Source organism: Dipodomys merriami, unplaced genomic scaffold, assembly GCF_024711535.1.
Source record: "Dipodomys merriami isolate MVZ:Mamm:240054 unplaced genomic scaffold, mDipMer1.0.p SCAF_51, whole genome shotgun sequence".
NCBI lineage: Eukaryota > Metazoa > Chordata > Mammalia > Rodentia > Heteromyidae > Dipodomys > Dipodomys merriami.
This window is the reverse complement of record NW_027206080.1, coordinates 8882842-8909267: the sequence shown is the minus strand read 5'-3', so window position 1 is coordinate 8909267 and position 26426 is coordinate 8882842. Positions and strand designations below refer to the sequence as shown.

Sequence of the window (26426 nt, the reverse complement as noted above, 5' to 3'; positions counted from 1 at the left end):
ACCAAAAGAAAACAACCCAGCCACAATTCTGTGACTCAAAAATAGTTACAAAAGCTTCCATATGGTATTCTGCTGTTCTTCATACATATGTTGATGTGTTGGGCTGGGAAGGTGGCTCAGTGGTAGAGCACTTGCCTTACATATGTTGATGTGTCAATACATGTATTTTTAGATTCATGCAACATGTCTAAATACCTGAATTAAATATCTTTTGCTTAAAGAATTTTAGGACTCTTGCTTTGATATATGATTGCCATTAACATGTGGAATGTTATCTTTTTTGTTTTGTTTTCTTTTTTTTTCTTTTTGCTTATGTGGTGCTGAGGAATTGAACTCAGGGCCTCAGGCATGCAAAGCAAGCTCTCTACCACTGAGCCACCTTCCCAGCCCCTCTTTTTTGTTTTCTTTATGATAGGTTTTCAAGACAGCTTTAAGAAAATGAAACTTAAAATTTGTAAATTTGAAGTTAATGAGAAAATTGCAGTTTGGAATTAATAAACTTATTAAAAAAGCTATGTTACAGTGTTCTTATGAATACTGACTAATGAATTGGTACATGTGGTATGATAGTCCTTTATTCATTTGTGTTCATTTGAAGTGACATTTAAAAATTTTGTCCCTTAAGCAATATGTTTGAAAGTTTTTTTCATTTCAGAATCTTCTGATAAAAAGGCAAGAAAGGAGGAAAAGAAAGAAGTGTGAGTCAGCTATTTAAATATGAACTATAAAACTATGTATTAATTTGTATCTTGTAGGAAATCATAAACCCAATTTCTAAATTTACTAGACTTATGAATTAAGTGTGTGTGCATTCAACAAATAATCATAGATGCCTTCTCTTTTTTTCTTTTCATTTGTAATTCCACTATTAACTTTTTAATCTCTAGAAGTTTCAGGACAAAGTATGCTTTAAACATTCTCTGAATGCTGATGATAGCGTTACCATTGAAGTTACTAGGGAGGGAGATTTGTAATAATGAATGGCAGTGTACCAGGTCATTGCATGTTGCTTCTTCAGCATAAAATAGCAACTAAGTCTTGCTATCTCAGCATAATGTCCTATTGAAGAATTTTGTTTGCTTTACTGGCCAACAAGGACAAATATATCTGTCTGAATGTATTTGACACATTAATAATGAGGTTTCGTCAGTAAATAGTTTCTGCTGGATGTTTCCGTTGCATTTCCATTTCTTGCAGTAGTCTGTGGATTGGGTAAATAGTTGCTAAAAATAAGATTTACCAGAGTCCAAAGCAGAGATTTAGAAGTAAGGACACTTCATTCTATATTTTTCTTCTGTATTTGAGAATACATAATTACCAAGACATAGTCTCGTTTTTAATGAGTAAGGAACTTACAATTTTGTGGGATAGAAAAAATAACTATATAGTATAATTGTGACAGTTTTATATGTGTATAAAAATGGTGTAGATTAGTTCTGTTCAATATAGTACTAGTAGCCTTGTGTGGCTAGTGAGACCAAAGGGCTGAATTTTTAGTTTTATTTACTGTAAGTTGAAATTTTTGATTGATCAATTTACTATTTATTGGAAACCTTCTAAGAATGTTAACCAACTTGGGTATGTGAATCTGTACTTTGAGCTGAAAATTTTATGAAACTTGAATATAAATCAAGTATTTATGATCAGAGTTTAAGATTTGAATTGAGATGCTATAATATACATTAGGTTCTGAAAACTTAAAAAATCTTCAATATTTCTATGTTAATTATGTAGTGATATGAAATGATAGTATTTTGGACATCTTAGGTTAAATGAATTACTATAATTTAATCTCTTTTTTACCTTGCTAATGTGATTACTGGAAAATTATATACTTGGCTTCTGGTGTATTTTTCTATTCAATAAAGCTGTGCTACATGTGCAGCAAATCTATGAGTTTTAACTTTGGTGATGGAGAGCACCTCAAAGAGTTTGAGGCAACAGTTTATGTATGGGTTTTGTCTCTTTTGGGTTTTTGTTTGTTTGTTTGTTTTTTGTTTTGGTCCGGTTGTGGGGCCTGAACTCTGGGTCTGTGCACTGTTCCTCAGCTCTTCAGCTCAAGGCGAGTGTTCTACCACTTGAGCCACATTGCCACTTCCGGCCTTTTTTTCCCTGCTTATCTGGTGCTGAGGAATCGAACCCAGGGCCTCAAGCATGCAAGGCTCTACCACTTAGCCACCTTCCCAGCCCGGTTTTGTCTCTTTTGTTGTTGTTGTTGTTATATTGAATCCAGGATCTCACACATGCTAAGCATATGCTCTGATACAGAGCCATATTCCCACCCTGCTCTCTCTTTCTCTCTCTCTCTCTCTCTCTCTCTCTCTCTCTCTCTCATGCGCGCGCGTGCGCGCATGCATGTGCGTGCGTGCGTGTGTGTGTGTGTGTGTGTGTGTGTGTGTGTGTGTGTGTGTGTGTGTGTCCTGAGGCTTGAACTCATGGTCTAGGCACTGACCCTGGGTTTTTTGCTCAAGGCTGGTACTCTAGAACTTAAGCTACAGCTCCACTTCTGGTTTTTTGATCGTTAATTGGAGATGAGTCTCATAGCCCAGACATTCCTGCCAGGTCTGGCTTTGAACAATGATCCTCAGAGCTCAGTCTCTTGAGTAGTAAGGATTACATGGTGACTCTTACAGTTTTATTTGTGGTTTGTGAATGCGAATGAGACATCTTGATAAAGATTTCAGGGTATGGCAGAAAAATAATGTAGTATTAAATAAAAGTTTGAGGAGCATGGGGTTTTGGAGCAAAGAATATAGGGAGAATGGCAATAAGTGATAAAAAATGATGACTGAGGGCTGGGAAGGTGGCTCAGTGGTAGAGCGCTTGCCTTGCATGCCTGAGGCCCTGGGTTCGATTCCTCAGCACCACATAAGCAAAAAGAAAAAAGCCGCAAGTGGCACTGTGGCTCAAGTGGTAGAGCGCTAGCCTTGAGCTGAAGAGCTGAGGGACAGCGCCCAGGCCCAGAGTTCAGGCTCCACGACCAGATTCCCCCCCCCCCCCCCCAAATGACTGGTTAAATACCTTCTTCTGTCAAGATATTTGGAGTTATTTTGTAATTAGTGAAATATTCATTTGTGTTTTTTAATTAGGTGAATTATAAGGATAGTTGTGTTTTTTTTAAAAGAAACTAATGGTACTTTGAATATTGATTGTACAGGGAAGACATGGGGTCACTAGACCCCACAGACATCATTGTTTGTCAAAAGAAGAGAGCCTGAAATATTTAGTTATCTTAGAGGAGCAGAGGAAAAAAAATTCAAGTCATATTATGATGGAGAATTAGTAGAATTTTGTTAGGTTAAAGAGATGAAGCACAAAATATCATTGAAGTTTGCAGTTAAGTATATGCTGTTATTTAAATTGATGACTATGATCAAATAGTATGTTGTGGAAAGACATGGAGGCAAAGTGCTCAGTGAATTTGAGGTATATGTGGAGTTTGAGTCTATCTATACTACATGTTTGTACCTAGGAAGAAATTGAGGGAGAGATTTTTGGTTTTATTGAAGCAGTGGAATTGGGCAAGGTTTCCCAAGGAGACTGTAAAAATCAGAATAGGGAATTAATTTGAGTGTCTGAATTCCATGACAGCTTCTTCTGTTACATAAAAGGAGTTTTCATCAAGGAAATAACTATTTTCTTATTTGCAAGGTGCTATGCTAGGCTATGAAGATGAAGGGATAAGCAAGACAAATGTTTCTGTCTTAAAGATAATAAAATTCTGCAGGGAAAGGCAGACAAGTAAATGTGGGGTTGTAGTGTCATAAGTATACTGATAAGTTATGGAACTGTAAGACTGGAGGAAAGAATGCACGTGAGGACACCACAGATGAGGTTTGAGAGATGGGGCCTTGATCTTGAAGGAAAAGATTTTTGTTTGGTTCTCTTTGGCAAATTTTTCTAACTGCTGAACTTTCTGACTTCCCTCCAATGTCTGTGATGTGTTGTTCCCACCACTCAAGCTTTTCATCATGGTGTCTATTAATTCTCAAGTGTCCATATCTAGGTCTGGACAATCTGTAACTCCTAGTGGCTCTAGTTTATGTAATGGCATGATAACTGCGGCTGTTATTGGAAGTTGATAGCACAGAAATTACTTTGTAAATATATTTGTCTATGGCTTTCTAGAAATAAGCATTCATCAGGCTGCATAGCTTTTTACCTATGGCCAGTTTTGTTATTGTCTGTCAGAGGAGAAGGGAGAAATAGTGACAATCTGTAATATTGAAGAGATTTGTTTAAGCTTTTGACTACAGTTGTACAAGGAGGCTAGTACATAAACAAGTCAGAAGGCATATAAGAACCGAAGATAAGCCAGTGTGTGAGGTATCAAACCTATAGCAATTGAACAGCCTTAATTTGGGGTAATGAGAAAAGACCTAAAAAAAAATCAGTATAAAAATCATCTATCTGCTGTGTGTGTTAGACTTTTCATTGCTGTGTTAAAACACCTATCATGAACATGGTGGAAGTGTATAGACAGGCTACTTCCCTTAGGATGAACAGGAAGAAGAGAGAGGAGGAGAACCAGGAAGGACACAGCTCTCAAGTGTCCTACTTTCTGCAGCTAGGCCCCACCTATTATAGTTTCCAGAATCTTCCAAAATGGCTCAACTAGGGGTTTACCTTTTCATTCCCCACCCTGTTAGGCCATATAAGGTCCTTGAAATCATCTGGCATATAATGGGAAAGACCCATTAATAATGGTTATATAATGGTATAATATATAATCTATAATGGTATAATAATAGTATATAATGCCTATATTGGTAATTTTATATGGCCTAAGAATGATGTTATAAATATAATGTTCAAATGGCCTTGGAAAAACGTTCCTCACTCTTCATATCAGCATTTGGGAGGGTGGGGGATACTTCATATTTAAACCATAATACTATGAAAATTGCTTACAATTAGTGATATAGCAATACTGAGTTTACTTAATTACAATTGTATTTCCTTACTAAAAGGCAGTTTTTGTTTTTGTTTTTTTTTAATGCTGCAAGCTAAGAACAGTAATGTTTAGTGTGCTTGGAGAGCTCTATCACTTCCCTTGGCTGGTCCCAACTTTCCTGTAAAAATCCTGTTACACCTCTGCTGTGAAGATCCATTAAACCTCTTTCTGAATTCTGTGTTTGCCCTCCTTTCCCTGCTCAGTGCTGCTTTGAGTGGGTCTCCAGAGCATCCTGTGCACATCTCTCGCTACCCTTAGCTCTACTACTGGATTGGGGCTTTTGTTTTTGTGTTTTAACTTTTCCTTACTGGCATTAAGGACAGAAACTGTCCTATTTTCATTTCCTGCCTAGCTCATCATTAGGATTTAAGTGACAGTTAAATAAGTAAACAATAGCAAACAATAGTATACAGCGAGGTTGTGCTTTAAGGTAGGAGCATTACAGTTTGTAAGTTCTTGTATAATTGTTAGGAAGAAGGTAGTATATTTTTCCTAAACTTTGGTTTAAGTGAAAAACTGTCTTTTGGGAAGTTACACTTTTTTTCACCTAAAATTGACATGCAACTTATAGTTTTTAACACAAACACATTTTTAGCCCTATTTTGATTGTTAATTTTCTTTTTCCCTTTATTAAGTTCTCAATTGGCCTAGCATCATAATAAACAATTATGGCGATGCACATTTTGTTTAAGGAGTTAAATTATAGGGAATATGTTTTATTTTCTGCATGAATTAAAATAGAATTTAAAAAGCAGTATGTATTCTGTTTTGGAGCCTGATAATTCAACAAATCTTTCCTTTATAAATCTAAGTAAAAGTGTGATTACTGGCTGTTAAGGGTTTATACTAATAAGTATAAATATATTTCTGCATTTATGGTGAAGTAGGTATCTAGCAAGAGATGTTGCTCCCTGGTTGATAGGATTCTGCCATTCTCTAAAGTTCATTATAAAACAATTCTTAAATTGCTGTCAAAGATAAAAAGACAACTGTCAGTATTTTCTGTATTAAAACTAACTATTCAGAGACAGCCTAAGTTTAAAGTTAGTCTTGTGTATATCATTCCCCAGTTTTTCCTTGCTATGGAGAGAGGATTATTTTAGTCTATCTATAGATAAAATGGGACAGGCCAAATCTTTTTTTGAATATAAAATTGGGTCATGTGCAATGGTACTGGTCCCAATTCAGCTGTTAATTAATGATGGATATAACCCATAAAATTAACTTTTGTTTTCTTGTTCTCCTTTTCATGTTTTTTTCAAGTATAAAACCCTTTTGTTTATGAATGAGATTTTTCTTACAATTGTTAGTAAACCAAACTTTGACATATATGTGTATATATATGTGTATGTGCATACTATATATGTATATATATTATATATGTATATATAATATATATGAATATTATATATGTATACATATAGCATATATACATATGTGTAATATATACACACAGTATATACGTATTTACACATATGCTATGTATATATGTGTATGTATATATACATATATGTACTATGTATATGTGCATGTGTGTATGTTTTCTTAGAGTGCAGATTTAGTGGCTTGAGGACCAGTTTTTTTCTAAATCCACTCAAGATAAATGAATTTTATCAGTGTATTTTGTAGTGTACATAAAAATGACATAGGGCATTCAGAAAACTAAAAGAAAAACCAAACAAACATGAATCTCCAGTAACTCTGGGATATGGTCCAAGAATTTTAATATATACCTATAGATGATTTCTATATAAGCTAATCTATTGACTGCCCTTTACAAAACACTTATTTTTATTCTAATATAGCATTGTCACTCTTGTGAGTCCAAAAAATAAAGCTTGTAAGGTTTTAGTTTTTATTAATACTTTGAATTTTTAGATGGCATCTTTTTTCTTTGGAAAGATAGGGCAGTTACTGGGGTTTGAACTTAAGAGCTTTGTATTTGCCAGGCAGGAGTTAAACTACCTGAGCCACACACCCAGTTCCTTTTTAGATAGGGTCTCCTTTTTGCCTGGGCCTGGTTGCACTTATATCCTCCTATTTATCCTTTCTTTATACTTTGTGCTGTAGCTAGGATCACAGGTGTGTATTATCATGCCCAGGTTTTTTTTTTTTTTCTGTTGAGATAACGGGTCCTGGGAACTTTTTTTGCCAGGCTTGTCTGGAACTGCAATCCTCCCCACCTTAATATATGTGTAGCTGGGATGACAGGTATGAACCACTGTATCCAGCAATTGATTGAGATAAAAAAGCTCTCAGATTTTTTTGCTCAGACTTGCTTTGAGCTTCAGTAACTCTGATTTTCACCTGCTTAAGTAAGTAGGATTGTAGTTGTGAGCCATTGGCATGTGGCTTTTTAGTAGGTTTTTGGATATGGGAGTGTGGATACCATTTGGATGACAAATGATAGTTTTTTCCTCCCTTAGATATGTGGGAGCTTATTTTTTTTTTCCGTGAGGCTTGAACTTGGCTGTATTCTTCAGTTCAAGGCTAATGCTCTACCACTTGAGCCTCAGTGCCACTTCTGGTTTTCTGAGGTTTTATTGGAGATAAGAGTCTCACAGACTTTCCTGCCTGGGCTGGCTTTGAACCATGATCCTCAGATCTCAGCCTCCTGAGCAGCTAGGATTACAGGCGTGTGCCACTGGCACTCGGCTTGAGTTTATGTTTTAATATTGTATTATTTAGAACTTCATGGTTGAATAGAAGTAGTGATACTTGGTGTCCTTGGGTTATTCTTTCTGTGCTAATCCTGGGGCTTGAACACAGGGCCTGGGCGCAGTCCCCGAGCTCCTTTTTCTCAAGGCCAGCACTCTTCCACTTGTGCCACAGCACCACTTCTGGCCTTTTCTGTTTATGTGGTACTGAGGAACTGAACCCAGGGCTTCATGCATGCTAGGCAAGCACTCTACCACTATGCCACCTTCCCAGTCCTGGATTATTATTATTTTTTTTTTTTTTTTGGTCCGGTAGTGGGGCCTGAACTCTGGGCCTGGGCACTGTCCCTCAACTCTTCAGCTAAAGGCTAGCACTCTACCACTTGAGCCACAGTGCCATTTCCGGCCTTTTTTTTTTTTTTTTCTGCTTATGTGGTGCTGAGGAATCGAACCCAGGGCCTCAGGCATGCAAGGCAAGTGCTCTACCACTGAGCCACCTTCCCAGCCCTGGATTATTCTTAAAGTACTTTTATCTGCCTTAGATATGACACTTAGTTTGGATTTTAATAATTTCTAAAAATCAATTTAAAGAAGGATCACCTGTTCCTAAATTTTGAAAAGTTTTATCTGGAATCCAAGTTGAGTTTTATCAGATTTTCTGGATGTTTGTGCAGATAATCATGTTAGCCAAAAGAATTATAGTATGAAGTTTCTTTTAAACAGATTTTCTTAACATCTCTGTTTTTCCTGATTTATTTAATGAAGTCTTGGATTTTATTGCTGAATTTTTTTTAGAATATTTTCATCTATGCAAGTGATGTTTAAGATATTCTTTTATTTAATTCTTCATGATTTTAAAATTATGCTGGCCTTGTTGTTGAAGCATATCAATTTTCAGTTGTAAAAATTTTAAATTTGAGCTGCTTAAATAACATGAATTGTTTCTCAAAGATTTAGTAGACTTTGTCTCTGATTTAAAAGACAGCTATTTGTTCTTGTCTTTTCCCCAAAGTTCTAGTGAAGAATTAGGAGCAAAGTAAGAATTCTTTTAATACTTCTTAAATTAATATTCTCTAGATAAAATTCTAAAAGACAATTTACAGAATTATTTTTACAGAATGTTTTTTTTCCTTTTGCAGAAAACATGGTGATTATTTTTTAGGATATGAAATTAGTCTAAGAAAAATAAATGGATACCTATCTCTATGAGTGTGTTTTCTTCACAGAAATAATGTTGTTGGGTATGGTCTAGTTTTGACAATAACATGTTTAGGAAAGCAGTCTAACTTGCAGCATCAAAAACAGTACTGGCATAACTAGCATGTGTGAAAAGACCAAAGGTAACCATTTTATAATCACGTACTCATGGTTTGGGGTTACTTTTATTATTGGCTCTTTTTTTTTTAAGTTTGTCCTGTGATTTAGACTCACTAAAACTATTTTATATGCAAATACTATTTTAGAAGTTAAAGTACTTTGAGTAAAACTGATTCATAGTATAGTATTTTTCTTTTTAAATGTATTACCTAAATTTTATTACTTTTAGTAATTTAACTTAGTGCAATGTTTCCATTCATGCATATAGCATGCATTGATCATATCTAGCTATCCAATCTATCTTTCAGTTTCCTGTTCCTCACACCCTTTTTATTGTCTAGTAATGACTATTTTCTTTTCAGACCAAGTTCATTTTTTTTAAAGTTTCCTTATATATAAGAGAGAGAACATCTGATAGTGAAAATTTTCTGTGTGTTTTTGTGTTTGGCTTATTTCACTATCATAATTCAAGTTGGATTTAGTGTATTTTGTACACCGGGATCAAATTGGTTTCATTCCAAGACTTAAAGATGGTTCGATATACACTAATCATTCACCATAATATATCACACAATACAATAGTAAAATTAACTGCTAGACTTTTTTTTTTTTTTGCCAGTTCTGGGGCTTGAACTCAAGGCCTGGGTACTGTCCCTGAGCTTCTTTTGCTTAAGGCTAGCACCCTACTACTTGAGCCATAGCGCCACTTCTGGCTTTTTTCTGTTTATGTGGAACTGAGCAACTGAACCCAGGTATTCATGCATTCTAGGCAAGCACTCTACCACTAAGTCAGATTCCCAGCCCTGTTAGACATTCTTACAACTCTGGCTGGATACATGACAACTTATTGAACATCTCTGACTCTTAAGTCTTTACCATAGATAGGCTTCCACTCAGGCACACTTTTTGTCCCCAGATACAGTTTCTGGAGACTTTGGTTGCTATAATGGAAGTATTTGTATGTGACCTAGTGGGCAGAAGCCATGGGTGCTAGTGAACGTTTCAGTGCACAGACAGTGGTGCTGAGCTTGAGAAACTTGTTCTCAAAAGAAAATATGGACATAAATATGAATATAGAATATAAACAGTCCTGAAATGTGAACTTTTCCCTTTAAGCAACTGGAATTCAGTATAAGTTAATATAATCTGTAGTGTCTTTATGCAGTATCTGAAGAGTGTTCTGCTTTTTTACTGACACATAGTAAAAAAATATAAAAAGTAGTATGGGAGATGTTGCTCAGTGGTAGAGTGCATATCTAGCATATACAACAAACACTTCAGCACTGGAAAAAAAAACCTGTAAAAAGTAAAAATGTAGGTTAAGATTAAACATGTATATCAGTGAGTTACAGCTCATTTTCAATTTTTTACTGGTAAGAAATTCACAGAGGAACTAGCTAGATTAAATTATTTGTGGTTATAGGGAAAGTATTACTGAAAAGAAATGGAATCCAGAAAGTTCTTAGCTCTTTTTTTACCATTTCTATTCCTGATGTAATAGTATAACTTAGCCTATAAAATTTTTCTTGTGATAGCTTTCTGAATAAAAGCTGAATTATATATGTGTTAGACTTCTTATGTTTTCAAAATGTTGCCTAAGAGGCTAGAATTTTAGAGCCAAGAAAACATTGTTTAGTCTAGTTCTTTCATTTACAGAAATTAAATATCTCACGTTCAGAGAAGTGAAGTGACCCTGTCTAGTGGCACACATCTTTTAGAGCCAGGTCTTGAATTAGAATCCACAACTTCTAGTTCAGTATGCTATACTTTGCATTCCATTTGAAATTTTTCTGTACTCATTTTCAAACTTTGAATGATAAATTCATTTTTTAGCATATATCCTTGTCATTTTTACTAATTTTTAAATTGATAGTCCTTCCTCTTAATTTTTTTTTTTTACTTTCATGTTTTTGTGTGTTTTCTTGCAGTGCTAATTATCAGTGTGGAGCATCTCACATGCTAGCCAAATACTTTCTTATAGACTTATACTCCCAGATCCTCTTAATGTTTTTTGTATATTTTAAAATGAGTTAGTATGCATATTTATAAATCTCTTCTTAAATATCATTTCAATTTTTAAATGTTACACAATTTTAAACATGAAATTTAAAACTTTTATTTCACAGGCAAATACACCTCCAAATCAAGGAAGGCCAGATTCTCCTGTTTATGCTAACCTACAAGAACTGAAAATATCTCAGTCTGCTCTTCCTCCACTTCCTGGGAGCCCAGCAATCCAGATTAATGGAGAATGGGAAACTCACAAAGATAGTTCAGGGCGTTGCTATTACTATAACCGAGGAACACAGGAAAGAACTTGGAAACCACCTCGATGGACTCGGGATGCAAGTATAAGCAAAGGAGATTTCCAGAGTTCAGGAGATCAAGAGGTATGGGTAATTAAGGATTCAACCAGTATGTTTCCCAATTTTGTCTCTTCATTACTCGGAAACAAAAGAATAAATGGCTTTATTTCTTGTTATTAGCATGGTAGAACACTTAAGCCTCTGAGATACTAAAAATTCTTTCAAAGCTTTATTAGTTTAAAGCCCTTCTAATCTCTTAACTAGTGGGAAGTAGCTAACATTGAGCTAACATTGTGCTTACTGTTTCTAGAACTGGAACAAAGTTGTCTATTGCCAATGCTTCCCTTTATATGTTAGAGGACACTAACTTATTATATAAGCTAGTGAAAAAGAAGGGAAATGTGTGTGACCTCGCCAGTTAAGTACAAAGCTGTTGAACGGATTTAAACAAATACTTTTATGTGTGAGAGGAGCTACCAAGCTCCTTCTCCTTTTTCTCTTGTGTCAGAGGCACAAGGATACCTTTTATTTATATTTCTACATAAAGGAACTAAGGATAATACCTTTGCTGCATTAGGTCATTCTGTAAGTGTGACAGTTCATTCTAAGATTACTGTTTTCTCTAACATGTTTATAATGTTTCCTATGCTTTGTTTTCATTTTCTCCCACATCCTCTCCAGGGTGATGTAGAGGATTTACCAGTTATATTTTGAGAAACACTTAATTTTGAGATCTGATGAAATGTCTTGGGAATGCGTAGGTTTCCAGGAAAAAGGTAGTAGGATTGGTGGAATGGAATGAAAACTTGCCATTTTATAAACTGGAGCCAACCCCTACACATACAAGTTACATGCTTTTCTTAGAGGAAGCATCTAGTGAGTGTAACTAAATGTGGAACTCCAGGAAAGTAGGAGCTGAAGAAGTCAGGTGACGTTTAATGTAACCTAAAAAAACTTTCTTTGTGATAAATAACTCACATCTTGTCCTGTTTTTCAGTTGGGTATTCATAGCTTTTGTTTGGCAATGACTTGTACGTTTTAGTGTTCGAAAATGAGCATAAAAATAGAGACCTGGTTTCTGCTGACCTATAAGAAGTTAGGAAATTTTTGTTTCAATTTCTAGGACTAGAAAGATTTGAAAATAAACTGCCCATGTATCATATAATACTAAAGTAAAATCTGATAATTTGGAAGAATTAGGGAAAAGTTTAAGTTAGAGAACAAGTTTAAACATACACAGAAACTTTGAATATGTTTCTTAGCTTTCTATTTTAGTAAGAGACGAAAGTGATTTGTCTGTCAGGGTCTTAGCTTATACTTCTAGTCTCTGCATCAGTTATGTAATAATATTTCCCAAGTAGCTAGAGCACATCTTCTATCACTTCTTGGGAAACATTGCATATGGAAGATAAAATTGAGACCGTGTATATGTGTATGAAAATGTCCTTGTTCTGTTGTCATATGTAATTGATCACAGGCCATCTGTGTTGGAAATAATTTCCCTCACAATTACAAAGCATTTTGACTTTGACTTGAATGAGATTCTGGGTCATTTGCTTGTTGGGGAATCTCCAATATTGGATCTTTTGGGTCTTCCCATTTGGACTAATTATAGTCTACATAGAAATTTTTAGCTCATCTGTCCAGAAGACAAAGTCTGTTGGGGTCTTAGTGTCAGCGTTCAATATGTAGATGTTGTGAAGTCTGTTAGTGTCTTAGCATCAGCATTCAGTTTGTAGATGGTCTCTTAGTTTCTACTATCTCTGGTACCCATGTCTTTTGTGTCACAACAGAGGGTATTACTGTTTTCACCTCTTCAGAGTATGTTTCACTCCATATTGCTGGGTAAGAGATGGGCACATACCTAATGTTATGTATTAAGAAGGGATCATGACAATTTCTACCCTTCTGATTTTAGCACACTCCTGCCTTCATCCTTCCTTCCCACCGTAGTTTCAGAGGTTCCTAATGCTAACAGTTTCTATTTGTGGATTTCTCTTTGTACAATTGCTGGCTTTCATTTGCCCTCACATTCCTTGGTAAAGATTCTGTTGTATTGGTAAAGATTCTGCTGTATTCTGCATGGGTAGTCGAGGTTTTGTTCATCTACTAACTCTTGTCTCCATTTGTGTTCTCTCTGTTTTTGTTACATCTTCTTAAGCATATATCACTACTCTAAATTTTCATGGCATTTGAAGGGGAATAGACATTCACATTTCTGTCTTTTTTTTTTTTTTTTTTTTTTGTTGGTCGTGGGGCTTGAACTCTGGGCCTGAGTGCTGTCTCTCAGCTCTTCAGCTCAAGGCGAGCGCTCTACCACTTGAGCTACAGTGCCACTTCCGGTTTTCTGGTGGTTTATTGGAGGTAGGAGTCTCATGGTCTTTCCTGCCCAGGCTGGCTTTGAACCGCGATCCTCATATCTCAGCCTCCTGAGTAGCTAGGATTACAGGCGTGAGCCACCAGCGCCCGGCTTCACATTTCTGTCTTAAACAGATAAACTTAGTATCTTAGTGGTTATGCTTGACTAGGCTCTTACCTAGAGACAAATATTGCTTGCAGGGACATTTGGAAATGTTTGGGACTTTCTGATTTATCACAGGGGTTGTACTATTGATCTACTGTACAGTGGCAAAAGGTGCTGCTGAATCTCTGTAAAAGACAAAGGGTTGAGGCTGGGAAGGTGGCTCAGTGGTAGAGTGCTTGCCTTGCATGCATGAGGCCATGGGTTCGATTCCTCAGCACCACATAAGCAAAAAGAAAAAAAGCCAGAAGTGGCGCTGTGGCTCAAGTGGTAGAGCGCTAGCCTTGAGCTGAAGAGCTGAGGGACAGCACCCAGGCCCAGAGTTCAGACCCCACGACCGGACCAAAAAAAAAAAAAAAAAAAAAAAGACAAAGGGTTATCTAGCCTGACATGTCAACAGTGCTGCTGCCTTAGACATTTCAACATCTGTTTATATCAAAGTCTAACATTTACTGGTTTATTTTGCTCTGTAAAGACTTGTAAGAACTATATAAGTGGTTGTGTTATTGTTCTTACGTATTTTATTTGTTTTTAGTCCCCTTGTACAAGATTACTCACTTTTTTTTTTTTTTTTTTTTTTTTGTCAGTCATGGGTCTTGAACTCTGGGCACTGTCCCTCAGCTCTTCAGCTCAAGGCTTAGCACTCTACCACTTGAGCCACAGCACCACTTCTGATTTTTCTGCTTATGTAGTGCTGAGGAATTGAACCTGGGCCTCATACATGCAAGGCAAGCACTCTACCACTGAGGCACCTTCCCAGCCCGATTACTCACTTTTAAAAAAAGATTTTTCCTTTTTATTATTAGATGTGAGTAGTTGTACAAAGGAGTTGCTATTTAATAAAGCAGTTTATGAATACACTGTATCTTGATCAATATCACCTTAATTTTACTTTCTCACATTTTTTTGTTCTCATATTTTCTTCTGTCTTAAGTGCATATGTTTAAATTCTTTACTGACTACTAGTTTTTGTTTCCTAACTTTCTATTAGTTTTTGTTTGGAACTTTATTTTTGGAGAATATTTGTTACTGAACATAGAAGTTCAAATTTAATATTTACTTGTTTCATTTCTAATTCTAATGTTTTTTGGCTTCTATTATTAATGCTTAAAGTCCAGTTGGCATTCTAATTGTCTTTAACTTTTTTTGGGGGTGTGGGGGATCTGGTCATGGGGCCTGAACTTTGGGCCTGTCCCTCAGCTCTTCAGCTGAAGGCTAGCGCTCTACCACTTGAGCCACAGTGCCACTTCCGGCTTTTTTTCTTTTTGCTTATGTGGTGCTGGGGAATCGAACCCAGGGCCTCGAGCATGCAAGGCAAGTGCTCTACCACTGAGCCACCTTCCCAGCCCAGCTTTTTTTTTCTTTTTTAATTTTAAGACAAACTTTTGCCGTATAGTCTTGGCTATCTCCAAACTCACAATCCTCCTGCCTCACCTTCCTAAGTACTGAGATTACAGGTGTATACTTTTATATTCAGCTTGCTAGTGTCTTCTTTGCTGGTAGCTTTTAAGATCTGTGATTTCATATATGAGTGGGTGTTAGTATCTTTTCCATTGTTGTGACAGCTTTAGGAAATCTACCCAGTGGAGGAAAAAGTTCATTTTGGTTCATGGTTTTTTAGGTCTGTTATATCTGAGGCTGGGTAAGGCAGAATATCATGACAGGAGAGGATGGCAGAGTAAAACTGATGGCTTCATGGTGGCCAGAAAGCAGAAAGGAAAGAGAAAGAGACCAGGGGCAAAATATAACATTAGAAGACACATCCACAGTGATCTACTGCCTCCAATTAGGCCCCATCTCTATTGATTAGGTTAATGTTGTCATGGTTTAGTCAACTTAGCACTATTAGCTGGTCCTAAGCCTTCAATACATGAGCTTATGGGGCCATTTTCTTTATCCTGATCATTACAGGATTAAAAAAAAAATCCTGCTGGAGTTTAGAATTTGAGTAGTTCTTTTTTTTTTTTTTTTTAACCTGGCACCTTTTTTTTTTTATTAACTTCTCAATCATCATCTGGAAAGAAAACATTCTTGAGTAACATCATTAAAAACAGCTCTGATAAAGCACAGTCACTACTACGTATCATAAAGCAGGTACAAGGTATTTATATTCACAGAGGGATGATACAGTACTGTCCTACGTCTATAATACTAGAGGATACAATTAAAAAGGCATTATTGAGATAGTAGTTCTGTCTTTTAGCAGTTTTGGCAAGTTCTGAGGTTTTATAGCCTCTGCTCCATTTTCTCTTCTTCTTCTAGAACTCTGTGCTCACTGTCTGTATGTCTGTGTGCTTCATTTTTACTACCTACAGATCTCGCTCTGCTTATTGTTTTTCACTTTTTAGTATCTACCTCTTTGAACCCACAAAAATGTTGAAAGAATAGTACAGTGAACATCAGAATACCATATACAGATATCCTCAAAATAAATAAAGTTTAATTTGTCTTGCAAAAAAATACTGTACATAATATATCTTTACTTACACTTGTTTCAGTTGCTAACATTTGATACTTACTTTCTCATCCTTCCTTGAGTTTACACACACACACACACACACACACACACACACACGTAATTTGCTTCTGATTTAAAGAAAACGTATTTTATTTCTTAAGTATGAAGACAATCTTCAGCAAAGCTATACTAATGTTTAAAAAATTTATTATTGATATATTATTTAATATCTTATTTATAGTCAGTGTTTCTCATTTGCCAAGTAATATCCTTTATATTTTCTTGGAATGAAGAATCATATTTTGCATTCATTTATCATATCTCCCTTTAGTCTCGTGTTAGTTCAGTATATGAAGTTTCTGATTATACTGCTTGTCTGTTGATTCTTGTTTATGGTGCTTTTGTTTCCTGTCATTGTATGTGTATGTGTGTTTTAGTGTTGACATTTTATAAATGGCATGTCCTTAGTGAGCTGAAAATGGGTTCCTTCAGAAAAGAGTTGGCTTTTGTTTCTGTCTAGGGAAACTAGTATTCCATGAATGTTTAGTTGTTGTTGTTGTTTTTTTTTTTTTGCAGGCTACATAGGGTAGTAGTATTTGGATTGTTATGAAGACTACCTTGTGGTCTTCTCCCAGCCTCTCATTTTTTTCTCCTCAGTTATTGCAGAAAGATTGCTATGATTTGTCTAGTGTGAAATACAGGGTCAGCATTTGTTTGCAGCTCCCTCACAATAGTGAGTTTGATTTCTTGGTGGTGGTGGTAGTGGTGGGGGTCTCAGTTCAGATTTATGGGTTATCTTTTGAGACTCATGACAGTATTCCTGAGTCTGCCTCCACAATTTTCTTTTCATGAGTTTAAGAACTGACATTCTACTTTGGGGTTTGGCAGGTATCTCCAAGCAAAAAGCAGGTCTTTTGTTTTTATTTCTTCTTCCTTTTGCTGGTCTTAGGGCTTGAGCTCAGCTGGCTTTCTTGCTCTGCTGACACTGACAAGTTACCCATGTCTCCAGCCTGAATTCTTGCTAGTTAATTGGATGACTGGCTTCAGATGGTAATCCTCCAGATCCCAGCCTTCAGAGTGGTCCCAGAATAGCTAGGATTGCATGCATGAACCACCTGTGCCCAACAGAAACAGATCTCTTTTTAAACTGTACTTTGTGGATTCTTTTCTTTCTACTTAGTATTTACCTCTGAATGTTTTCTGACTAACCTCCTAATTACTGTTTTTTATAAAGTAACATTTTCAGCAGTTTTTCATCCTGCTGAGCAATTGGAATATAATTTTGTCATTCTTCCATATAGAATGTATGATAGCCACTGATATATCTGCTAAAGTACATTTGTTGCAGAATATATCCCAAAGTTACTATGCCAGTTCGCCTCTTGAATAGAGTTATGTGTACTGTAGAAACGTTATCATGGAGAATTCTTGCCAGTACTGTTCTTAATTTTTATTTAACTGTATTAAACTGCTGTTTTCTAGCAGTAGATGTTATGATCTTAAAGCTGTTCCTGGTTTTGTAATATAGTAAAACATACAACGATACTTAAAGTTACTTTTCTTGGCAGTAGAAGTCATCTTATCAGACAAAAATAGTAACATTTTGATGAGTGCCTTGTCAATTACAAAGTTGTCTTTCTGAAAAACTTCTTTAGTGATTTTGTTAATTTAATTTTTACTAGTTAGCTTGCCTCTTTTTCTTTTTGTAAAAGATTTTATTGTGATCTTACATGTTGTCTAATAAATAAATATCTCAATTTTGAGTTAGGTTGTATATTTTTGAAAGTGTTATTATTGCAAAATACATGCAGCTTATTTCATATAGTACTACTGCAGTTTTTCTTTCCTGTTTGTTTTTGTAAACATCCTGTTAGGCTGTATATACTTTTATAAACACTGAGAATTTACTTACCATCATGTTTCACAACTAATTATGGTGGTAGAAAATACAGTCTAATTCAGTACTCACTGTACCAATCTAGTAAATAGTTGAATAAATGAAATTTAAATAGAGTATGAAAAAGCCACCAAAGTCATAATATAGTGCCCTTTGCTTGTTATGCACCATCAAAGTTTTTTTTTCAAGTTTTCTGTCATCTACTTTGTTCCTCTTCTTTGACTGGAATATTTTTTATGCATGCCTGTCTTATTTACATTCTGAATTTCTAATCTTTATATATCTGAATGTTCTCAGTACTTTGTTTGTTTTGAAATTTGACTTCCAGTCAACTTTAATCAGCATTTGGTTGAATGAATTAAATAACTTGCTAATAAATTAGAATATTAAGTACAGAGTTAAAAGCCAAATGTCTTTTCTATCCTCTTCTATGTACTTTAAAAATATATATTTATTTGCCATATTTGGTTTTGTACTTGTGATACACTAATGAACAAGAATTTATAAGAGGCTTAGTCTAGTGATGTTCTCTCATTTCCTTCATTGTTTACATATGGATATCTGTATACATACATACCCTTTAGTTTATAATGAGATTTCTCTTTGAAAGCAACATTAAATAAAAAGTAGCATTTTATTGTTCCTCTAACTAGAAAGCATGTTTCCAGTCTTATTATGGTAATTGATTTCTAAGGTTGCATTAATATTAAGTAACTAACAGTTATTAACTTTATGTCCTGACTTACTTGTACTATTTAAAAATATCAATTTGTCTTGAGAATGAAATAGTCAAATATATGTCCTAGTACTGGCCAAGGACTGGCCAAGTAAATTCAGTCTCTTAGATTTTTCACTTGCTGCATATTTATATTCAAAGAAGAAAAATCCTTATGTTTCTGACTATTTATAGCTTCTTTCATCAGAAGAAAACTACCACAGCATTTGTTACAGCCAGTCAGATAGTCAGTGTGGTTCTCCTCCAAGGGGTTGGTCAGAAGAGTTGGATGAACGTGGGCATACCTTATATACCAGTGACTATACTAATGAAAAGGTACTTTCTTTTTTTTCTCATCTAGTATTACTTGGCAGAATCCTCTCATAAAATATAATTGTGTAATGAAGTTTTAGTAGTATTTAAAAACTCAGCCAGGTTGGTGGTGCATTCCTATAATCTCAGTACTCTGGAGGCTGAGGCAGGATTATTTTTAGTTCCAAGCTAACCTGAATGGCATAGTTCAAGGCCATCCTGCAATATACAGCAAGATAGATACATGCATACATACATACACACATCCTGGTAATTCTACAGTCATGTGAATTGAAAACGTGAAAACTTAGTATAACTACTGACTCATGGTTTTGCTTATTTATTTATTTATTTATTTTTGCCGGGGGGGAGGGGGGTCCTGTCGTGGGACCTGAACTCTGGGCCTGGGCGCTGTCCTTCAGCTCTTCAGCTCAAGGCTAGTGCTCTACCACTTGAGCCACAGCGCCACTTGCGGCTTTTTTCATTTTTGTTTATGTGGTGCTGAGGAATCGAACCCAGGGCCTCAGGCATGCAAGGCAAGTGCTCTACCACTGAGCCACCTTCCCAACCCTTGCTTATTTATTTTGATGGTGTTGAGGATGGAACCTATGACCTTGGACATGCGAGGCAAGTGCTAAACCATTTGTCTATCCCAGTCCTGGTTCATTATTGTAAACTGTTAAAATAGCAGTGATTTTTGTGATGATGACACATTTCAAATTAATCAGGGTATATTGTGACATGTCATTTGTTGCAATTTATCCAATAAAAAAATATTTTCTGGAGGAAAGTTTTGAAAATTGTGTTTCCAACCTATTATGTATGTCTTACTACCAGTACTCTTTTTTTCATTATCACCAAATTTCTGTAAAACTAAAGCACGAATCTAATGTTTTTGTGATTTAATTGGGTTGGAAGTGAATGTTGAAATTTTGTGTTACATATGGTATCATTTAAGAAGATAACTAGTTAATTTGCTAGTTTAGAGATTCTTGATGATAAATGGGAATAAGCTTTCATTCTACTTCCTGCCTCAGTTATTTGACATTAAAAAAAATATATAGAAGAGGTAGTTTTCAATTATAGCATAATGAAGATAGATCATAGGTTGGTGGTGTTGGTGGTAGTCTTTTTTTTTGTACGTTTTTTATTGTAAAAATAGGTGGTACTTAGTCTTTTCTCCATCATATAACCTGTGTTATACTGCATGAAGTTCTTTTATTTCTGTTATTTAATTGCATTAAGATACATTGATTGGCTAAGGGAAGTAATTCCGAGAGTTTGTAGAAAACAGATTTAAGTTGTTATGTTTTATATTTGAAGATTGAGAAATAATTCATCTTGCATTAATGTTTCAAGCTTGTCTTCAGGATAAAAGTGTATCTGTGTTTTAGTATACATGTATATCTGTGCGTCTGGGTCCTGTGTTTCTTATTTATGATGTTAGATGATGCTAGAATCACTGTCCTGAAATTAGGGAAAGAAAAATTCACAATAATATTAAGTACTATATATTTTTTTGACAAACTTAACTCTTTTTGGTGTTGTTATTATTGGTTGTGAGGCTTGAACTCAGGTCCTGGGCATTGTCCTTGAACCTCTTTGTTCTTTATGCTAGCACTTAACTATTTGAGCCATAGCACCACTCCCAGTTTGGGGCTAGTTTTGAACCGTGAATCTTAGATCTCAACCTCCTGAGTAGCTAGGATTATAGGTGTGAGCAACTGGCTTGTTGTGATAAGTAGAATAATAAAATTTATAAGAACAGTATATAATATATCTGGTAGTAGCAACTTAAATTTACTTTTTTTTAAATAAAAAAATAACATTCTGCTTTTATAGTGGCTCAAGCATGTTGATGATCAAGGCAGACAATATTACTACAGTGCGGATGGATCTCGATCAGAATGGGAATTGCCAAAGGTAAGCTTTAACATTGAACTTGTATTTAAGGTAATTTATGAAATAATATCTCCATCCATTCTGTGTCTGGCACAGAATGTTTTTTGTGGCCTTTAAGTATTGTCATTGTTTAGTATAGAAATGGTCCCTTGGTAAACTTCTTTCTTAAGATTGCTTTTTGTCAAAAAAAACCAAACACCTAAATTAAAAAACAAACACTACCTTTCTATGATTGCCTAACTTTAGCAAGTTTTGTGAAGGCAAGGGGAGTATCAGCTTTGAGAAACAATTGGAGAGGCTCCTGTGGATTGATTTTGGAGAAAGAAAAAAAATGCCACATATTGTGGAGACAAAAATGTAGCAAGAGGGACTGGGAAGGTGGCTCAGTGGTAGAGCGCTTGCCTTGCATGCATGAGGCCCTGGGTTCCATTCCTCAGCACCACATAAGCAGAAAAAAAAAAAGCCAGAAGTGGCGCTGTGGCTCAAGTAGTCGAGTGCTAGCCTTTAGCTGAAGAGCTGAGGGACAGCGCCCAGGCCCAGAGTTCAGGCCCCACAACTGGACCTCCACCCTCCCCCTCCAAAAAATGTAGCAAGACTTTTTTAGATATTAAAACATGACTAAAATGCAGCTGTGTTGAGATATATCCAAAGTCATTAAAAGTTTAAGAGTTAAGAGTTTAAGGGTGAAGGGAGTTGTTGTTGGGTCCCTGTAGTTTTAGAAAAGAATGTTACCTGTCAAAAAGAAGATTTCTAAAAAAATATATTTTATTTTGTTTATATAAGATAGCATATTTCTCTCAAGGTGTTAACATTTCCCAATGTTTTTTTCTTGGTAATCTATTTGGCATTTCAAATTCTTACACGATTTAGTAAACTACTGACTTTCTTAAGTTTATTTGCATTCTTTTGGGAGGGGCTGTGGTTATCTTGTACACAATTGATGTATTCAGAATTGACCATTAGAACTAGTGTTACTTGGGAAAAACAAGTAATAGTATGCTTGAGCTTTAAGTGAAAACAAAGATAAATTCTAAAACCCAGCAACACACAAATATAAGGATACTTTAAGTATGTAATCATTAAAGACTTATACCAAAAATTAAATTCATGTAGATTTTAGAAGTATATTCAGTGTTACAAAATATTTGTTCACTGAACGTATTTATAAATTACGATAGTTATTATTTATGGAGAACATACTGCCAGACAATATTGATAGATTTTAGACTTTGTTTACTCTGTGGAGCAATGCTATGAAGAGATGTTTCTGTTATCTCTATTTTTCATTTGATGAAAGATAATACTACTGGGTCTCTCTGTCCCTAAAGTCTGTGATCTTTTGGGTTGTGTCACAATGCTGGTCAAAGATAAGAAAAACCAGAAAATTCATGGTGGTGTCATATGATCAGCCTTAACTAAAAATCATTTAGATTCCGTATTTGTTTCTATTATTTATAAAGTATATATATTTTTTCTTCAGTATAATGCTTCATCCCAGCAGCAAAGAGACATAATTAAAAGTAGAAGTCTGGACAGGCGGCTGCAAGAACCAATAGTGCTAACAAAGTGGAGACATAGCACCATTGTATTGGACACCAATGACAAGGTAGGGCTTTTAGGGAAAAAACTATTGAGAATTTCAAAACATTTTTTGTGCATTATACAGTGAATTATAATAATTGAACTAATAGCTCATTTATGTGTAATGTTGCTTTTATTAAATATGATTCTTTGCTAAATAATTTGATTTTGTACCAATTAACTTTTCTTTTTCTAGTACTGGTGTTTGAAATCAGGACCTTGTGCTTAGGCAGGTACTCTACTACTACTGAGTTATACCTCCATCCCTTTTTGTATTGGTTATTATTATTTTTTGGGGGGGTCCGGTTGTGGGGCCTGAACTCTTGGCCTGGGTGCTGTCCCTCAGCTCTTCAGCTCAAGGCTAGCACTCTACCACTTGAGCCACAGCGCCACTTCCGGCTTTTTTTTTTTCTGCTTATGTGGTGCTGAGGAATCGAACCCAGGGCGTTAAGCATGCAAGGTGAGCGCTCTACCACTGAGCCAACTTCCCAGCCCCTGTATTGATTATTTTGAGATAGGGTCTTACTTCTTGCCCAGGTGACCACCTGGGCCATGATCTACCTGCTCTAGGCTTCGTATCATGGATAGGGTGACAAGTACATGCCACCACACTCAAATTCTTTACATTGAGATGGAATCTCCTGAACTTCTCTACCTGGCCTGGCCTCAAACAGCATTGCTCTCATCCCCAGTCTCCTGCATAGCTAGAATTACAGGTGGGAGCTACTGGGGCCTGGTTTAATGATGAAATTATATGTATAATGAAGTTACTTATCTCCTTAATTAAAGTGCATATCTTAGTGATTACTGTTTTATGTGTTTAACATCAGTTTATCATGTAGTTGGTTTGGGCTTTGAGGTTTTGTTTTACTTTTTGCACAATGGACTTAATTTATCTGTGGTTTAATGATACCTTCATGTGATAGATTTGAACATAGTAGATGATAAATTCTTTTATTCTACCTGATTTTAAAGCTACCTTTGTTATCTTTTGTCTGTCTTCAAAGCTACTTTTATTATCCTTTGTCTTCAATCTTGGGGAAGTTTCAAAGTAAAGACATTTAATACATTTTGTTTTGTTTCTCTAAATATTCTGCACACAGTGCTTCTTTTATTAGTTTGAGAAATTATGTCCTCTCTAGAGTTTATGTAGGGGATGAATTTTGATGCACATAGTAAAAGGGATGTTTCAAAACATTCCTTAGGAGAAGTACAACTTTATGATCTGGCTTTACTTTTGAGATGAGGTGGGTATGTTCTGAGCATCAAGGATAATGTTAAAATTTGAATGTGAAATAGTGGTAGCATCCCCAAAATGAAATAAAGCCAGTGGATTGACTCAAGTGAGTGAAAAGCTCTAACTTCACAAAATAGCACCACAAAATAAATACTTGTTATTGGCACACACACACACACACACACACACACGCACACGCACACACACGCACGCACGCACGCACGCACGCACCCACACGCTCCTTTGCTCGCATTGGGTTTTTTGGGGTTTGAGCTCAGCGCCTGGTGCTGTCCCCTGAACTTTTTTTTTCACTTAATGCTAGCACTGTACCACTTCAGCCACAGCTCTACTTCCAGCTTTTAGATGGTTAATAAGTGATAATAGTCTCAGGGACTTTTCTGCCCACGCTGGCTTTGAATTGTGATCCTCAGATCTCAGCCTCTTGCATAACTAGGATTACAGGCATGAGCCACCAGCTCCTGGTTCCCCCTCACAATTTTGTATTGCAGTTTTTCTTTGTGCCTGGATACTTTCAATTGGTTATTTAAAGAAAGTGTGCTGTTTTGTTAGTACAAATGACTGCATATTAGTCTTTGTATATTTAGTCTAAAATCTAAGTGTGTTTATAAGCTGAGTTTAAAGAACAGCAATGAAAGCAGACCAATTTCTAGCTTTTATTTTGAAGGATGTTACATAGTTGAATGTAGACAGCATACTAAAGGGATGGCATTTTGGAGTTACTGTTGAAGATAATGGTTGGAAATACTGAAATTACTCTAGGCAGATAAAATTTCTATAGAAAGTGTTAAATAGAAAAATTTAACTCTAGGAATCAGATTGCAATGCAGGGTATTAGAAAGCTCTTAAATATCTTACATGACAAGAGCCTAATTACCTCCATTGTGAAAGTAGTAAGAACTCCTAGCAAGCCCAAGGCTCAAGTTCAAACCCTGTCCTGCCAAAAAATAAAAAGAAAGAGAAATATACCACTAGAACAAAGAATATTTTGGTGGTCTATTCTTAAAGTATTAGTACCCTCCTCCCCTTTTTGGTGCCAGTCCAGGTGTTTAAACTTAAAGCTTTCAAACATTGACTCAGCTTTCTTGCTCATAGCTGGTACTCTACCACCTGAGCCCTGCCTCCTCAGTCTGATATTTTAGTGGTGGTTAGTTAAAGGTAGAGTCTCAGACTTTTTTTTCCTGGACTGGCTTTGAACTGTGATCCTCCAAATCTCAGCCTCTGAGCAGCAAGGATTACAGGGGTGAGCTACCAATACTTGCTGTTTTGATATTTCTTAATTGTCCCAGAATTCCAAGAATATGTTTGCCTCAAAAGTAGAAATTTACTTGATTTTAATAGAAATGTCTTTTCCCCTTCTTACTCTTTCTAAATGTATCTATAGCTAATTGCTTCATCAGGTAAACTTTTCTATTATCACCTTAAAATAAATCAGTCTTGCTAAGTACTGGTGGCCCACACCTGTAATCCTAGTTACTCAGGAGACTGAGATCTAAGGATTGCTGTTCAAAGCCAGCCCTGATAGGAAAAAGTCTGTAAGATTCTTTATCTCCAGTAAACTACCAAAAAAGTTTAAAGTAGCTGGGCGCCGGTGGCTCATGCCTGTAATCCTAGCTACTCAGGAGGCTGAAATCTGAGGATCACGATTCAAAGCCAGCCCAGGCAGAAAAGTCTGTGAGACTCTTGCCTCCAATAAACCACTAGAAAACTGGAAGTGGCACTGTGGCTCAAGCAGTAGAGCACTCGCCTTGAGCAGAAGAGTTGAGGGACAGTGCCCAGGCCCAGAGTTCAAGCCCCATGACCGACAAAAAAAAAAAAATTGAAAGTAGAGCTATGGCTCAAGTGGTAGAGCATTAGCCTTGAGCAAAACTAGCACAGGGACAACACCTAAGCCCTGAGTTCAAACCCCAGGACCTGCACACAAAAAATAAATCTTTGAGGTTGTGGAAAAGTGTCTAAACTGGAACAAACTAGCTAAAGCTTAAGAAAGTAATTGTATATACAACTTGAAATATAATGAAGGAAGTCTAACGATAGCAAGTGTTATGATGACATAGGTTCAAATTCAGCTGGCAGATAGTCCTGGAAAAAGATAGTTGTATGTATGACTGTGAGTATCTTTGTTCCTGATTATATATGGTTTTTAATCTATTTGTAGGTATACAAGATATATATCCATATACATTTATAAATGTGCATATATGTATAAGTATAAAATTATTTCTTGTTTAGAGTAGTTTTAATAGTCTCATGTACAGTATTAATCCTTATGTGTGTTTTTTTGTTTCTGTAGGACTGAATACCATGAAAAATGAATCATAATTTTTATTTTATTCAGTTATTTTCTAGGTTGGCTTATCAAATCTTTCCTCTTTCTTACTTTTAACAATATTTAGTTTTCTAAAAGTCACAAAATTGATCAGGAGTGGTCAGACAAAAATTCTAAGTGAGCTAGGCATCCATGGCTCACATCTGTGATCTTAGCTACTCAGGAGGCTGATATCTGAAGATCATGGTTTGAAGCCAGACTGGGCAGGAAAGTTTGTGAGAC

The 26426-nt window shown here is 35.8% G+C and overlaps 1 protein-coding gene across 3 annotated transcripts in view; it reads left to right on the top strand.

Moving 5' to 3' along the window:
* Arhgap12 (Rho GTPase activating protein 12) overlaps positions 1-26426 on the top strand; it is a 107578-nt gene that overhangs the window by 43427 nt on the left and 37725 nt on the right. For 2 of the 3 annotated variants that reach the window (XM_069998264.1, XM_069998263.1), the window contains exons 4-7: positions 11055-11318; positions 19021-19161; positions 20980-21060; positions 22520-22645. In XM_069998264.1, coding sequence (XP_069854365.1) covers positions 11055-11318; positions 19021-19161; positions 20980-21060; positions 22520-22645 — 612 coding nt within the window. The remainder of the gene's footprint in view (positions 1-11054; positions 11319-19020; positions 19162-20979; positions 21061-22519; positions 22646-26426) is intronic. The other variant, XM_069998265.1, reaches the window with a different exon arrangement.